Source organism: Lichenostomus cassidix, chromosome Z, assembly GCF_008360975.1.
Source record: "Lichenostomus cassidix isolate B80296 chromosome Z, HeHo_3.0, whole genome shotgun sequence".
NCBI classification, from domain to species: Eukaryota; Metazoa; Chordata; class Aves; order Passeriformes; family Meliphagidae; genus Lichenostomus; species Lichenostomus cassidix.
Window position 1 is genome coordinate 44,378,621 of NC_139511.1, and position 18,434 is coordinate 44,397,054.

Consider the following 18,434-nt stretch of genomic DNA (forward strand, 5'->3'; position numbering starts at 1 on the left):
TTACAGTTTCTCACAGCTTTTCCTTTTTAGTGGAAATGATGATCAAAAGGTGCTTGCAGCATTTGAAGGCTGTAATCTTCAAAAGATTGAGAATTTCCAAATACATGTGATTCAGCCTATGGCAGAGTCTTGTCCACCTCTCGAGACTGGAATTGTGCAAATACTTAGAAAAACAGCTCCCTTGCCTTGTATTTAAAAATGTGTGTTTACTTCAGGTAGTAGAGGGAACTGTTTTATTTAATTTAGACTGGACCTTTGAAGAAGTTCAGGTGTTGACCTGGATTTGATAGTTTGGGCTGCTCTAGGAAATAGGAGAGAGTCAGAGAAAATGGGAATCAGGAATCCTAAATTTTTATGGTAAATAAAAGCATAAAGCTGTCTTGTACTGACTCAATTTTTTACACCACTTACTGAAAAGTTCTTCAGGTCTAAAAAATTTTACTGTTATGATAACTGGGGTTTAAATGTTATACTAGCTGGAAAGACAGTGTTAAGGGAACAAAACAATCATGTAGGTCCAATTTCTAGATGTGAAACTTAGGGCAGGGCATAGTGCAGCATTAGGAGTCTTTACAACAATTGACTTTATTTGTATCATTGAAAAATCAAAAATGTTGTAGAGGGTTTTCTTTAAGGACTGTGTGTCAGTATGAGAAAGAAATGTATGAGTCTGCAGATATATTTTTTATCATTTCAGGGTGCAGCAGCAGAAGATGGACGCCTCAAGAGGGGGGATCAAATAATTGCTGTGAATGGGCAGAGTTTAGAAGGGGTCACCCATGAGGAAGCAGTTGCCATTCTGAAAAGGACAAAAGGAACAGTCACTTTGACTATATTGTCATGAAATGGCTGCCTGAAGGGTTAGGGTCAATAAGACAATATTATTTACTTTCCACATAGTAAATGGAAATGTTTGTGTAGTGTTGCTCTTTCATCCTCACAGGACTGTGTTACAACACTGAAGAAAAGTAACATTTAACCATATTTTCCTATACATTAGAAGTACTTCTCTTCCTGTCAGACCACTGGGATGAGGCTATGTTAACTATGGAAACACGAGGATATTTTTTCCTATTAGTAAGTTGCCAGGAAAAAGGAAAAGAATTAATAACCACATTTATAACCACACAACAAAACATTTCTCTTTAGGTAAGAGACTTTGGATATTTGAATAACTTTGGAAAAATGATAAATTCACCAAGTCAATAAGGGGGTTGCATGGGTAGCAGTAGTCAGAAAACAGGAATAAGGGTATTGAAGAAAGAAAGAATTAATAAAAGAGATTTGGGAGATAAGAGGAAAAGTATGTGATCTGGAGGCAGATAGTTAATAGACTTAGATGGTTCTTTGTAACTAGATGATCTTTAAGGTCCCTTCCAGGCCAAACCATTCTATTATCATATTATTTCGTGATGCTTAAGTAGAAGAAGCTAGGCTAGTGACTTGGGTGGGATATTTTGCTTGTCTATTTGTATATGTAAATTTATTAAGACATGGTGTATCCAAAAAAAAAAGAAAACTGTGTTTCATTTTGGCTCAGGTGTGAGGGTTTGATTAGTTGAGGGGATGGTTGTTGATGGTGATGGTTGTTTTGTTGTTTGTTTGTTTGTTTGTTTTGTTTGTGGGTTTTGTGCTCAGGGCCGAAAAATCCGTTACTAGTGGAAACTATTCCTGGTGAATGAAAATGTCCAGCAACTGCAGTATTAGAACTAGGCTTTTATAATAGTAGTATTTTATAGTCTATATGGGTGAAAACAACCTTCCTAATATGAAGTGTCTGTAAGCAAAAGTTGTCCTCTTCCAACAGACAAGTCTACCTACAGGCTTAGTGCAGACATTTCTGCAAGCTGCTTGAAACAGAGCCGTGAACAAACTGCTCAGAGCAGATCTGCTTAGCTGCCAGCAGATGTCTGGATATTTGTTAGGCCACTGTAGAAGAAGTTGATGTCATGCTGTTGCTGCCATTATCAATAGCAGCAAAGGTAGAATCCTTCTTGAACTGGCGAGGGATAAAAACAGGAGTAATGGCTTGAAGATGATAAAGACCTGAAAATTCCTCACAGTGGACGTGAGTAGTAAGACAGCAGTGAAGGTTTGCATCAGTAATGAGCAGAAGAGATTTGACAGCTACAACTATTGTTTTGGGGATATTAATTTTAAAGGCACAAATACAAGACAGTGTCTAGTAAGTACAATGCAACCATAGAGCTGTTTTATGATCAGCAGCATGGTCAATAAATTCATCACTTTCTCATCACTAAAACATTATCTAAAAACTGCACTCAATGAAACTCTTAGCTGACTGTAACCTGCCTGCCTTTGCCTGCCATGCTCTTAGGAATCTGGCAGATAAAGCATGCTTTTCCCATGGTACGTTTTCCTGCAAAAAGATCTAGCTGGGTCTTTTGAGAGAGGAAGATACCAGGCTAACTAGTATGCTATTTAGCAGCAAGGTGCTTTGTGTTAATTAGCAAAAATAAAATTTTAGCAAGAAGGCCACCATGTCAGTTACCACTTAAGAGAAATACGAATTGAAAATGCAGGCAATGGTCAGGCCATTATTAGGGGATAATACAAAAGACTAGCATTTGTTTTAGTGGGTCACAAAAGCAGTATTAGTAGTGTCTGTCAAATAGTATTAACAAATTAATAGCTACATGTAAGTGAACTAACAACAAAACTCACTCTCTTTGTCTGTTTAACCATTCTAGAAGTTATGCTGTGGTAGGCTAAGATGCAATAAACCAGATGGTACCATTACTGGATGGTGCTGTTATTGAATTGCTTTTATACTTACTCCTTGCATAGAGTGATAAATGCCTACATTAGAGTATGTAAAGTCACTTTAAATAGTATCTATATTTGTAAAAGAAGTAGTGTACAGCTATTTTGTTACTGCTCTTGTGTCACAATGGGGGATATAAATTAATAAATTTCAAACTGTCATGATGCAGTAAAGTTCTGGGTGTGTTGCTGGTTGCTTTGCAATGGCATGCTTGTGTTGTTCATTCTGTTGCAAAAGATTAATCCAAAACTATTTATTAGTTAAAAAAAGGCATTACTCTTTATATGAACCTTAAAGCATCTGCTAAAAATTGGCTTTTTTAAAAAAAGATTTTATCTTCACTTAGCAAACTCATGAAACTGTGAAGCTGTCTTGCTTTTTTGTCGCAACAATAATCATTGTTCAGTCTGTTAAAAAAGCATTCCTTCAGGCATGGGATTTGCCATGAGGGACAAAAACAGTGAGCCATGGAGTTGGGGAGTCAGAGCACAGGATCTCCCCCAAGCCTCATGCCAGGACACTGTTGCATAACCACTGCTTAGTGGCTGCCATGCACTGGACCATGTACTAATAAACTCTGCAGGCTTAGGATGTTTGGTTTTCTTTATCATTTGGTATTCAACAGAACTTTCCAATCACAGGGGTTATTCCTGTAAGGTGCTAGGTACTAAGGCCCAGTTCTACCAAGTGTTATGGGTTTGGTTACATTTTTTCCATGTGATTGTGTTGACAGGTTTGGAACTGAAGGGTCTGGTATCTTAAAGGCTCCATCCTATTCTCTGATCAGATATCCAGAGATATTTCATTAAATTTTGCTTAACTCTCAGCTATTCAATGCTGAGTGGTAATCAGAGTGGTATTAATGAAAAGCTCTTTAAGCTTAGAGCGGTATTAATGAAAGGGACTGTGACTTCTTGAAAGCATGGGTCTGGACAAAGGACAGGTGATTCATAGGAATGCACATATTTCATTTCTTGACAGCAGGTATCGTTGGCATGGCTTCTTTTCTGTTCATTCCTCTGTTGGATTTTATTTCTGGGTTAGCTTTATGGAAGTAGTAGTATTGTTAATTCCCAGCTGGGAGAAGGGCTGGAATTTAATAGCTATTGCTGATCCCCTTTCCTTCACTCTATTCAGCCTTTTTGTAAGAAAAAAAAAGCTGTATGGTCATAGACCTAGACGAAGAAAAAAGTTTTCACCTTTGTTGTTAAGTGTCAAGAAAATGTTTTGCTGATGGAGACTTGCAAGTAATGTGAAAGAACTTAGTATTTTTAATAGTGTATTGCAAAGAAAGCCTTACCTCATAGTGGAAGTGACATTGGAAAGGGGCATTTGTTAGATTCCTACACACACTTTTTCTGCTTTTTATAAACAAATAGCTTGAGGCATCTAAAATATTCCTGTGGAGAGGGCATTTCTGTCTTAAGCTTCCACTTGAAGCTATTAAGAATAAAGTTTTCGCTTGATTTACAAATGTTATTAAAACTGTAAGCAGTATTGTCCTTAACATATTCAACATTTGCAGTGTGGATTTTTCTTCTCTTTCAACTGGTCATCATGTGTGTTCCGCAACAGACACATAGATTTGAATATAATGTATTTTAGTTCATAGCTGATATTGCAGGATAATGCATTAACTTGTGAAGTTTTGCCACCTGTATTCACAGATATGGTAACAATGACAGGTAAGAAGGTCCATTTCAAACACTTGAGAAGAGCACACCTAATGGAAGATGATGCCTAAGTAGATTGAGGTTACTATTTTTTGCTATGTTTTTATTCTCCTGTCATAACATCTTCCTAAGCTTTCTATTCCCCAAGAAAATGATTGTTTGAAATAGATAGAAAAAATACAGATGCTGCTTCTCTTATTTCAGTAGAAAGGAAATTTAATTCTAGTAGGACACTAATTCTAAAAGCTGCATACATGTGAGTTGAAAATAACAGAATTTTCCAAACTAGATTGTTAATTTTCCACTGAAGATGGTTTTTTTTAAGTTGCAGGAGCAAGTTGGTTTTTGAAAGTGAGCCAAGCAGGTTTTCCCATACTTGCTCTTCAGACTGCTTTCTAGTCAGTCCATTGTTTTTGATCTTCATATAAGTAGTTTAAATATATCACCTCTTTTATTACATGGAGGGCATGTTTGAATCACATACATAAACAACTTACCTGGTTTTGTAGCTGCAAGTAATATGCTGGATTTTTTAAGTGCTTGCAGTTATATGTACAGTTTTTCTGTAGACAGACAAGGAAGAGTTTTTTGTGTAAGAGGGGAGGCTTTGAATTTGTTAGCAGTTGTTAGTATTTTGTGGTATTTCAGCCTTTGGCATTTTATTAACAAAGATTACACTTTGTTAAGTGAATTCAGTTTAATTAAGAGTATACTTTGACTGACCAAGGTAGACATTATACCTTAAAGAAAGTGAATGTTCTTCTTGAGTATTTCTGTGGGATGTGGGATATTGAGTCTCTCAGCACTCTTCAACAGCAGAGTGTCAGTTTGGTGTATTTTCATAGTGTTTTGTTTATGCTCCTTGCTGTCCATAGCCACAGAGGAGGGCATGTTACCAGGACTCAGAGGACTGAGACCATGGGGTACATTTAAAAGATGCATTATCAGATCTACACTACTGCACACTAGTTAAGCTTCTTGTTTGAGCACCTCACACAGGCAACTTAGGCTGAGGCACATGAAAGGTTTTTGCAAGCTGTAACTTTCAAGTACCTCCTCATCACAGGGATGCCAAAGCCACTGTCTCCAGCACTTCAAGGTTTCATATTATTGGGAATTTTACAAAAAGCAGTGGGAGCAGCAACTTGGGTAGCTAGTAGATAATAAATTGTAGTCTCTTGTAGGAGAATGTTTATCTGAAACTGTCAAAAACACATACAGTTTGTTTTGGCTGAAAATCGTGTATTCCTTACTCATTGTCTAATGTGATTGCATCTGTTGAAAGACCAGTATTGCAGTTGAGGGTTTTTTATATATCTGTAGATACATATTTATGTATCTATATAGATATATATCTATATATCCATATATTTATATCTATGTCTCTATATAGATGTATATCAATGCAATACAATGGTTAAAGCAGCCAGTGTTCACTAGAATTCCTGTTTGTAACAGAAACCACTGAGGACAGGTGATAATAAAAGATTGTCATATGGGAAAACCATTAACCTTTGTTACTGTTACCAAGACCAGAAGAAGGGTAAAAGTGCTAGTGTTCATATTTTTGTCTTTTTTTTTTAGGTAAGTTCACACTAACTCTTTTTCCCAGATTTTTTATTTTTCCCCAAGTGTAGACTTCCTCTGAAGGGCAAATAAGGTGTTATGCTTCTGATACCCTTGAGATACCAAAAAAAAAAAAAAAAAATCAGTGTTTCAGATACATAACTTTTCTTGGGTTTGATGAATATACCCACATATAAGTAGTGAAGGAAAATGTTAATATTAGAATTCCCTTGGAGAATCCAAGCAACTCCAAACCTGTAATCTGGGCTTGAGACTTCAATTTTGGTAGTTGGGGATTTAAGGAAGACAAGTTACACATTAAGTGTAGTAAATTGGTGTTGTTTCATGGTGATCTTAAACACCAGACAATATCTGCTGCATCTGCAGCTTCTTTTCACATGCATCTAAATGGTAATACTAGTTGTATTGCCATGTCCTGGAAAGCTTAGTCTAAAGAGAAGGCCTAGCTCCGCCATTTCTCTTGAAAGTCATACCGATTGAAAACTAAGGTCCAGCAGTGTTTTGTGAGAATAGCTGTAGGTTGCTATCTGTATGAGAATTTATGAGTTTTAGGTCCCAGGCAGATGAAAGCTCAAGTGGCTGTTCTCCGACAGATGTGGTGGTTAGCACCTCACCTCTGGGTTCAGCAGGCTCCAGAGAGACTCCTTGATGGGACTGATGCATACTGGTACTTTCAGTCCTGAGTACCAGTGTGTACCACAAACCTCACTTGCAGTCCTGGAAATCAGCTGTCTGGTTGACTGGAGGGGGTTTGGAAAAGATGTAGCCTTGGCACCTTGACTTTCGTTTAAATAACATGCAGAAGACCTGAATTTGTTCTATCTTTATCTCCAGTTCTATTGGGTACTTCCCTTTTCAAGCTTATGCATAAGGAGAAGTACTCCACTCAGATTTATTGTTCGTGTTGACTCAGAGGTCGTTTCTAACCAAATACGTATGTTGATTATTTCACAAAAATGTTTGTGAATACAGTCTTTTTGGAGAGGTTTTTACAGCCTCTTTCACAACACTGAATGACAGCAGTGATTGCCATTGTGGTAAATAAACAAAGCCTTTGCAATAAGGATAAATCTGGGCAGGAGGGACAGTTGCTTGAGACAAGGTAGGAACCCTCCTGGTCTGAGCTGATTTTCCTATTGTGACTAAGCATACTCTCTTCAATCTGTGCTTTATCTCTCTCAGAAGAATTTGGCTTTTGTTTGTTCAGTGGAAGCTGACCATCAGAATTCTGTGTATATGGTCTTCCCTCTGCAAAAACGCTTTTTTCCTATTGTGGTTGCTAGAGCTGGAAGAAAAAAATATAACTGGACCTTTGCTTTACGTGCAGATTTATGGAATATTAACAAATGGTAGAAGTAGCTCATTAACATGTTACTGTTTGCTGTCATACATTCTCTTCTTTCCACTCTAAGTCAAAGTCTCTTCAAAGCTAGTTATTCTGCCAGCAGCCAAACCATTCTTGTCTGCAGTTCTGCTCCCAATTCTTTTGATTGGTGTGTGCATTATGCTGGGGGAGGAAATTATGTGTAAGCGGAGGATGTCAACGGCTGTGTGTGTGCTCATGCATGTGTGTGTATGTGTAGATCTGGAAATAATACTATGTAAGTGCTTGCTGTTGGCCTGCAGGTATTTCATTCCAGGGATTTTTTTTTTTTTTTTTTTTTTTTTTTGTTATGGAAGAAATTAATATGGGCACTCTAATACTTTTTTTTTTCTTTTTATTTTTTATTTTTTTAATGCCTATGCTCTCAAAGGATTTTTAAAAATACAGTAGATATTTGGTCTTTTTTAATGTCAGGAAAAACTGCAGCAGAGACATATGTTTCTTCTCCATTACACTATGATTCCCAATGAACCTTTTTCTAATGTGAAATGTACATCTTTGCTATTAGCCTGTTAAGTTGAAGAATGGAACACATTCCGGGTTGTGCTTTCAGGACCATGAAGTCCTATTTGAAGGTGAGAAATGTTTGGATCTGGGCTACTGATGCTGTGTTTGGGGGGGACTAAGATCACCTCATGAAATATGAATACACTCCAGACTTCCTCACCGATAGAAGACGTTTGTTTAGGCCCATGTGAAAGACCTCACATTCACAGGATTGTTACACAGAGGAACTATACTCAGTTTTACTTTACTGATAGTTTAAATTCATGTACATGTATTATTAACTCACAATTGAGTTTAAACCTTGAATCTGTTGGCCAAGCTAGCAAATCTCTGATCAAGCCAGAAGTGGCAACCTGAATTGGATTGATTTCCTTCTCAGTGTCGAGGAGGAGATGAACCAAACTGAAATGTTGGGCAGCCAGCATCAAGGAGACAAAGGTATTTATTGACACCTGGCAGCCTGTGTACTTTATATTGAAAGATTGTTGCGACTGCCCTAGTATGAGCTTCCAATTCAAAAGTGAAGTGAATTAACAGAAGAAGAGAAAGTTAAATTAACACGTAGCAGAAGAAGGGAAGTGTTCACCTCTTCAGGCACAAATAGGCCTGGAGGTGGCTCTGTGAGTATTTCTTTTGTATTACAAAACCAAGACGCAAGGTGTTTGTGCAGTCAGCTGCTGGTTTCAGCTTGGGCACTTAGCCTGGGAGCTTTGGGCACTGAAGCTTTGTGGGGGAGGCTATTTGGCTCTACTGCCCAGCCCCACACGCACACCTTGAAGTCTGACTAGCCCTGGAAGAAGGACGTAGATCGGTTGATAAAAGCTGACTTTAGTGTAGCTACATTTACACACATTAATAATTTTCAGTAATAGCCACTAGATAGCACTAGAGAATCAAGATAAATCTCAACCAGCATGGGTTGCAGAGAACTCAAACACTACAAAGTAAACAACCACTGGAGCTTGTTGTTGGTGTTCAACTCAGATCAGCAGCCTAATGGAAATTATTCAATCAGGAGAATGTTATTTTAACTTCTGGTATATTTTAAATGTCTACACTGATGTATTTCCAAGCAAAAAAACCACATAGCAGTAGCTTGAAGAGTTACCCTTTTCTGACCCTGTTTTTAATGCTTTTGAACTTTATTGAAAACCACAAGCTTCAACAAAATATGCATTAAATCCAAAATGTTTGATAGTGGCCATCACAAAATGAACGTTTTAAAATAAAAACGTGCCTTTAAAAATATCCATAGGGATAGATGCTTTCCAAAAATATGCCTCAAAAAAACCATATCCTTCACAGAACTTATTAATAGAGAGAATGAAAAGTCTCTCGCTGTCTGTAAGTTTATCCCTTGCAAAATTATTTGCTATTTTTAGCTTTTCAAGAGTAGTTCAAGGTTTAAAAAAAAAAAAAAATCTGTAATGATTACCTCTATGAGAAGCCAGGAACTGATCTTTTTAACCTCTGCTATGAAAGCAATAAGGGTACTGCTTCTACTTATTTTCTGATAGCCTTTCAAGAAAGCCCATATGAAGTTTTTTCTAAAGGGTTAGGAAAGGCATAAAGGTTTTAGGAGAAAGACATAGGTTTCTGCCTGCACGTACAGTGCATTTTCATAGGTTTTGCAGTCCTCTTGAAAACTATGTACTTAATACCCGTAAGTACTTTTGTTTTGCACATTTATAACCAGGTTTTTTGTGGCAATCTTGAATATACACAGGTATGCATGGTGCTGTGAGTGCTGTGCAAGGTAAGAACTCGGTGTCTCCTCTGAAAACTGCCTTCCTCAACTTAGTTTCAAAGTAATTTGTGCGTGATCACAAATTCTCCTGTTATTTATTAACGGGAGTTTAAAACCCAGTGCCACGTCATACTTTGATAACATCTTAAGAGTTTTCCACAAAGATCTGAAATTTGAAGTTGGATGGTCTTGAACTCCTAGATGTCTTAAATGCTTGTCTTCAAGGACAGTTTCATAATCAGCTCTGGGTATCTGGCTCTTGTGGCTTGCTGCTGAAATATGTTAAACAGACTAATATCAAAATATGCAACTGTGCTGGGGCTTATTTGCTATAGGCATGCTTCATCCTAGGTAAGGGGCCATCAAAGACCTCAGTCTTGGCTGTCATTGATAGGAGCTCGCAGGAATTCCCAGTGGACTGGGCTGATGCATGTGTGAATTAATTCAGAAAGTGAATTGTTTCTTGAAGAAATGACAGGTTGTTATCAGGAGATGCATGGGCTGTCTTTGAGGCTTGCTTGCAGTTAAAGTACACCCAGAATATCATTACCTACCAGCTTTCTATAAATTCACCTTTTTCCAACACTGTGAGAGGCACATGTTTAAACAAGATAAGAGATTTAATGGAGCTGAAGGCTGATCATCTGTTTCTCCACAATTTAAATGAAGATTTTGCAGCTCTCCTGTTTCCTCCCATGCCAGTCCCTCAACTGCAGCTTGGAGGGCTGAACTTTCTTGGTGATAGGAGTCCATTATGTGAACATGGAGCTGAGTAAGGTTTTCAGTTGCACTTTCAGGCTGCTTCAGCCATCCTTTAGTAGCTGACAGCTATTTGTGGTTGCCAGGCCAGTAAAGCAGTTCGCTTCTGGAGGTGAGCTAGTGTTACAGTGCAACTAAAGCAAGATTGGCGACTGACACTGCACTAGAAATCCTTCCAGCCCCTTTTTGGCCATATGTTTATTTCACATATAAAACCATAGTAAGCATGTTACTTCATTCTCAAATGCAGCAGATTTTGCAGCTAGTTTTGCTCCAAGTGCCAGTGGCAGGGAAGCTGTTACTTTGTAAGTACGAAAACAAGTTCCAGCAAAACTGATCTTTATCGGATCCCATTGAAAAGGCACATACTGAATAGTGAAACAGGCCAGTTAAATTTTAATCTGAGTTACATAAAACATTGTTCTTGAAGTGGCACATATTGACGTTGTTCTCACACCCATTAACTTACAGCCAGAAAGTGAAAAGGCCAAGAGACATGTAAAACCTCCATGTGAATCCGTCTTTCTGTGTGTGCATAAGCAACTTCTAGGGTAAGGTACAACCTCAGAAACAGCATCCTGCCTATTGCACTGTTTTATTTTTCCCATGTGGGATGTGGGGATGGTGCCTTGCAGAATATGAGTTATGTAATTCAATAGCTCTTTTTTTGTGGAGAGTCCTTGTTTCAGAGACCTGCTGTCAATGCACTGAGAATCTTTTTCATGTAAGTTTAGAGGAGTAGTGAGGCTGTGCCCAGAAGCCTATGTGTGGCCTGAGCAGGGAAGATCCCCTAATAAAGGAAAAGGGATGAAACACTTGGTCATAAGAAAACCTGCATTTAGCTTATTGGAGGTGGTAAAATTTATTTGACTTGCCAATATACAATTCTAGCCAGTTATTTTTTAAGGTAAGGTTCTTAGATGCCATTCTTTGTGAAGGAGCTGGAGTTACAAGAAAAGTAGTAAGTAAAGGCACACAGGCTTCAATAAACCAGACTATGACTCCTGGGAGCTCTAGGATGGCATCAGTGCAGACTAGGAAAAATGAGAAGACAAACTGATGCCTTAGTTTTTTGGGTCTTTTTCTGGTAGTATTTCTAGTATTTCTTATCTGAGTGAAACATGAAGCAAGATATTTTTCCGAGTGATCTCTGATCTTTAATATATAAAGTATTTATTTTATTTATAAAAGGTTTCTTTTCTAATTAACTTTATTTTAAAATGACATGGAATCTTTTTAGAGAATTGAGAACAGTTTTTCTTGTGTTATAAAGTTGCACTTTAGGGTGTTTTAAAATCTAAGAGCAAGTAAGTTGTAGTGTGCCAAATTGAGACATCATTTACATACCTGTGATGCCTATTAATCTACATCAGAGGCCTTTCATATTTACTCCTGTGTACCTCGGATGATAAAATGGCCCGAGGCATTTGGTTACCCTTTGGTTTCAAATGCTCTTTCATTAGCATTGGGTATAACTTCATTTAGATGCAAGACTGCTTCTCAAATTACCATGGGGAAACTTTTCCTTGTTTCACTTTTTGCATGGGAATTAAGTCATAATCAAAATCCCAGGAACACTGCTGTAGCTAAAAGTTTAGTCAAGTGGATTGCAATGGCCAGCTGCTGGGTGAAGTAGTAGGGCCAGCTGAGAATGATACATACACAAGCATCTGAAGCGACAGAATACAAAACAACCTCAAGAGTTGGAAGGCCAAACCTAATTTCCGTAACGTATTTGCTGCTATCTTTGGGAAGACGCACAACCACCTTGCTAACTGCATTTAGTCCTCAATTAACTGTATTTAGTCCTCAATACAATGTTAGCTGTGTCTTCAATGCAGTGAAGTCTCAAAATGGTGGGTCATTCAGTCCTCATCTGTGAGAAAAGACCAGAGCAGGGGAGAAGAGTTAAAAACAGGGAGATGGTCCTCCATTTTGTCACAAAAGCTGTGCCTTTTATTAAAGCTTGAGTTAGGCTCAATCCGTGACCTGGGAAGGCTAACCACACAATAAAATCGTACGGTTTGTTGAACAAAAACAATTGCTGAACCCACACTTGACACATTTTAATGATTAAACCAGACTTTGTCTCCACTGTTGATGTGGTCTTACACTTGCTTGCGCCAAATTTGTGTGGCTAATTGTTTGCTTGTATACACTGGCAAGCATTATTTAATCTTTAAAAAAGTGCTTGGCAGGGGGAGTTAGAAGCTGGAAGACAGAATCCATGTCAAGAACCTGTGTGGCTCCCAAAAAAGCAGAGTGAAATTGTGTGCAAGATAGATGGTGTATGCAAGACATAAGCAGTGCTATGTGTGGTTTCTGACAACCCAGAAAGCAAGCATTAGCAAAGGTCTCTGACTGAATACTTTAGAATCCACACACCACTATGCTATCCTGTCTCAGGAGAAGTGCAGGAAGGCTTTGCCTTTCTAGTGCTCTGTAGTCTCCATTCTAGTGTTTACAGGGCATCTGAGTAATGCCCAGCTCAAGAAAGCGTGAGAACCTTCCTGTCTAGGTGTTTCCACTGATAAGAAGTAGCTTGGGAAAATTGTGCTCTATCGCTTACGTATCAGTGAGGACATCTAAACCATCTCCTTTTGGTTTTCATTAAGAGCAGACTGTCTTCTCCATGTCTTACAGATACACCAGAGATTCAGAGTGCTGTATTTTAATCCCTAAAGACCAGTTAAGATTAAGCAGGTACATCACCAAAATAAAACAAAGGGAATTGTCTTTTTCAAAGTGTAACTACCCCGAAAAACTGCCATCAGGTTATATTGTTTTCAGAGGAGAGATGAGGGGACATGAATGCAAGCATCAGACAGCCCAAAAGACACGAAATGTTTAAGGCTAAGCCCAGGTCTGGAGAGAGGTACTGTATGCATTGTATGCTTTATTGCTAGGCTTCTAGGTTAGGTGATGTGGGAAAATCTGAATTTCGTCTGTAATATCTTCCCTCTCTATCCATATAATTGTTGTTTCCTCCCTTGCTTTTTCAAGACCTATAATTACTACTTTAGCAGACAAAATATGCAGCTGGAGTTAAGACAACTGTAGTAAGCAGCTGTCTTTATGTTAGTGATCAAGTCAAGCTGGGCAGATCTGAATTAGATTTGCAAAGCATAAATTTTCCGTGTAGCTAAATCAACTAAAAGTAACTCACTCTATATCATCTGTTCAATGAAAGTTTCCAGCAGTTGTACTGTAAACATACCCTGAAACTACTGTTATGGAAAAATAATTGATGAGCAGTCCAAATGCTTTAATAAGGGATGATCAGGCCAGTGGCTACATGAGAGGTTCCTGGCCCTCAAGGGGCCAGAGCAAATGCCAATTTTTCATCTGAACATATATTTTTCAGCTGAAATGTAGTTGTGATGATCTTTCAGCTGCACAGTTTGACCCGTTAAAGGTATAAATTCCTTTTCCTTGCCATGGGTACATGGTTGCACATTATTGAAACTATTCTCTATCTCGCCTTATGTAATTATTGTTTACTGCTTACAAATTCAGTATTTTAATGTACCATGAAATGTCAAAAATTATCATTGAAACTATAGAATCTAGCATCTATAGATTCTGTATCATAGAATCTATATTGTACATTCTTTTTGCTTTAGGGAATTGAATGGACAAGGTAATAACCTCTGCATGCCAGGGAAAATGTATGAGACACTTATTTCTGTTAAAAGAGAATTACAGCTTGAATTGGAGAAACAGGACAAGCCTAGCCCCAAAAGCTGGTGCACTTTTGTTGTCAGCAGAGATCCCCTCCCAGGGTGCTCCATGCTGCGTGGTGCATCAGAGCAAAGGCAGGTCAAATTCCAGCATCTTGCTGGACTCTATGGGGCTGGATCAGGCACTGGGAGAGAGGAGAAGCACCCACTTGTCATGGGGTTGTCACCTTGCAGGCTAGCTCATTCAGAGAGGGCTTGAGGGCAGACGCTTTGGACTTGGAAGATCTCCATGTGGTGACTGCTGGTATTCTGGAAATGACCAGTGAACTGTAAGTAGAGTCAAAAAGAAAGCTGAGCTTGGTTGCAGATGGTCTTAGTCCCCCAGCCTACTCCTCTTGCCCTCTCAAATACTGGACTGACAACAAAACACTTATCATGGACAAGAGAGAACTTGCCATTTCTTGTGGTTGATGTGCAGAAAGATGTAGGTAGGAGCAGAACCTTTCCACATGTCAGTGACCACTAGAGAATACACATCATAAAATCAGTTCACTCAAAGCTCTGAAACTTTTAGCTGTAGAAGTTATCACAGTGTAGTGTTCCCCTGAGAGATATCTGGGATATATATATATATACACACATGTATATATATGCAAATATCTGTATTTAAAATCTTCTCAAAGTAGCATTTTCTTAACTTAGAAGAGCTCTGGCTCACAGTATTCAAAATATTTTGTTGTCTGAACATCCACTGAGATTATCAAGTGTCTCTATATAAAAGAAAGGACACATCAAATATCCACAAGTAGACTGTACAAACAGTGCTCAGGTTAATTAACCACACACATTAGTTAACTGAATTGCTTTATTAGGTTTTACCTGTCACCTGAGCCTCCACCCAGTTCATGAGCCTCAGTCCTTCCCAGGCCCCAAATCTTGAACATTTTCCTCAGGGTGGACATGAAATATTTATCATCCAGGAAGACATTATTTCCCAGCACAGTGAGGAAAAGATACTACTTCCCAGCACAGCCGTTTACCAACAGCACCACCGGAGCACTTACCAGAAGATGTACCAGCTCACAGCTGCCTTAGTGACAAACCCGATGGAGTTCTGCTCTATGCAAAGTACTGAAACTTTCTTTGGAGTGGCACCTGTGGAGTATGAGACCATTTAGGTTGTTCACCAATTGTATCACTGAATTTAGCAGTGATAATTATGAAGCTATAAAAATTTTTAATGGATTTTAATTATTTAAGCTATTGTAAGATATTCAGTGAAAGCAGCTTTCCCTCCTTAATAGTTAATTAATAGTAAATTATTAGTGTACTAATAGTAGCTAGGACTGGAGAGTCAGTAATGCCAGCAGCAATATTATTCAGTAAAGGAGTTCAAGTGGGAAAAGGTAGGATTTTGTAACAAGATATTGGATCTGATACAGAGTTAATCAGAGAACTTGTATTTGGTCTTGAAACTATTGTCACAAGAGAAATGTTAAAATATAAAAGGAAACCTGAACATTAATGTTTTAAAGATTGATGGTCATATCTGAGGTTTTCAGATAATTTGGGTCAGATGATGACAAACTGAGATGGGATTTGGTTTTGGTGGAGATGGCATAGAAAATGGATCACTGTTATGGGCTAAAAATTTCATTGTACCTGTTCTCAAGCTTGAGTCCTGTGGCCTTACACTTCATACAAACACACAAATTGGAGTGGTGAGGAGAACTCTAATTATTTGGAAATGTATCATATGTTACTCTATTAGTATGGCTAAACTGTCAGTCCAAGGCCCACCTCCAGTTTGTCAGAATCCGTGTTTTGGAGGGAGGTAGTAGGAAATTACTGCCGGGACATCATTCCAAACATGTCAGCTAAACTTTTCTTTCTGTTGGCTCATAGCCCTAGGCTTAAACAAGGGTTTTCTATGTAGCGAAGGGAGTAGCCTCAAACCTGATAAGGGCCATCTGAAAGACTGAAAAATACTCCTTGTTCTAGGTCCTTCAACTCCAGTATTTGCAACAACACCTGTTACTCTGCACACATTCAAATGGGAAGTCCCAGGCTCAGCAGAATAGACACTGACCACACTCCAACTGATGGCAACACTCTGGTTTTAAGGAAGGCACTATTTCACCAGGGAAGTCTGTTGCTTAGAAGCAGAAATGGCAAACCTCAGGAAAAGGAAAATAAAACTTCTTTGACTGAGACACTGCAGAGAAAAAGGAAATTGTGCCAGAATTTTTCCCATACCAGCCCTGAAGATGTAATATGTAGAGCCAGGTAAGCATCAGTCCTCAGATAAGGTGCAGTTACAATGGCCATGTGATGGTGACTCAACTATGGTTGCTGAGAACATTAATGATCTATTTAATAGAGCATCTGTAATAGGTTAATAATTGAAACTCACAGATCCTACTACAAGGACATGGTGTTCAGTCTTTTATTCATATCAGGATTTTGGCTGCTAACTGGATTTTAACCAGTGGCATAGATAAACTGCGCTGGGATTGCTTCTGTTACAAGGGCAATAGTTACATATTCCAGGAAAAAAAAGAGAAAAGACAAATCAGTGAAACACACTGAGATAGGCCCGTGAAATTTTGTTTCAAGTAGAGAACAAAAAGTAACTCTTTTAAAGTAACTCTTTTAAGTGTCTAGTGAAATACAGAAATACAGTTTGGTTGGTCAGTATAGATTCATGGATATGCCTGGTGCAGATAAGTAAAATAACCAGGGGGACTGTGTAATGAATTTCTCAATAGGCTCAACAGGAAGGAAAATTAATCGGTGCTAAAATAATAGGTCATTTGTGTCCAGATGATGATGAGTAAAAGATGATGAGTTTTTTCTAGCCAAGAAGTTACTTCGTGCAGTAGGGAAGCTTACAGACCATGGGTAAAAATATCTTGATCTTTGACCTTGTTTGTTTGAGGTTACATAACTTTTCCCAGACAATTATTTTTCTGCATTGATGCAAACCTATTGAGCTGTTATTTGATGCTTAGCTACTGTACTGTGCTTTTGAAAAGGAGGTCACAAAAGGATTTTCTCTGTCTCTCACTCCCATAAAATGGAATACAACTTTTTGTCCTGAGTGTGTTCTTCTTTCCTCAACTAAATTTTTTAGTGCTTTGGAAATTTCTAGCTTGAGTCTAAACTAAAGTAGTTGCCTTCATCTGAATCATGGAAAAATACACTTGCCTGTGGCAATTCAGTGATAAATAGGTACAGGTAGACTTGAGCTACGTAAGCATAACTGTTCAGACTCATCTAAGGTGCTTTATCTGAGATGTCTCCACTGTGGTGGAAGAGTAAATTCAACCATATATTAATTTTTTGGGTTTGCTTTGGCCAACAAGGTTTTGGTGTGCCTCCCACTTAAAAACCAGAAAGTCCTGTGAGAAGGAAGCTACTGATGTGTCCTACTCATTTTCTAAAAGCAGGAATCATCCTGAATGATGTAAATACATTTATCTACTTCTAACTACATTTCAGAGCAGAAGTGCTGGTAGAAACAGGAATCATGCCTCTCTCTGATTTCACTGGCATGTGCACTTGATCTGATGGTTTTGGTATGTAGGATTTGCACCTTTATTTTATGCAATTCTTAGTTAATATTAAAGCCGCATGGTCACCACAAGCCAAAAACCAGCAGCTGTTGCCTGGGAGTGGGAGCATATAATTCTGAGTAGTGGGAACATTGTCAGTATGACACTGGGTTTAGGTTGTTGTTTGCGCCCAGGCTGCCTTCCCAGTATACATTTATTTAAGAAGAGAACAAATTTTGCTGTCAGATTTCCCAGTAATTTCAAAGGTAATGTCTAAATAAAATCCTGAGATTCTGGAAATTTTTCTCCAATTCATGGAATCATTTTAGGTTCACTGGACTCTCTTCACATATTTACATTTACACTGGTATATCTTTTGGGGTTCATTCCTCTTAACTGTAGCAGGTGATTGATTTTATTCTCTCCGCTTATTTAAGTTCCTTTTGAGTTTTTTTTTATAGGAAAAACCACAAAATGCATTAAAAGGGGTAGTGTAGGCATTAAAAAAAGTCAGGAATCAGGAAGCTGAGAGGGTCAAATGGTCAGTACGAAGAAATTACAGCCACTCCTATCTCTCATCATTTTGACTGTATTATTGCTAGAGAATTGAATTCTCTAAAACAGCTCATTTGAATTTTTTATAGTCTTCACTGACAGGTAACGTAAATAATACCATTGTATGTATTATTCAAAAAACTTTTGCTTTTTTGTCTGTGATGTTGATTTTGCTGTTCCTAAAACCTGAGTTCAAGCATTGG

General features: G+C 38.2%; 1 protein-coding gene across 6 annotated transcripts in view; it reads left to right on the top strand.

Annotated features, from left to right (window-relative positions):
* The window catches only part of MPDZ (multiple PDZ domain crumbs cell polarity complex component), a 93,768-nt gene extending 90,810 nt beyond the window's left edge, over positions 1-2,958 (top strand). For all 6 annotated transcript variants that reach the window (XM_085043110.1, XM_085043111.1, XM_085043114.1 and 3 more), the window contains one exon: positions 698-2,958. In XM_085043110.1, coding sequence (XP_084899236.1) covers positions 698-844 — 147 coding nt within the window. In that variant the 3' untranslated portion in view covers positions 845-2,958. The remainder of the gene's footprint in view (positions 1-697) is intronic.
* The last annotated feature ends 15,476 nt before the right edge of the window (positions 2,959-18,434 follow it).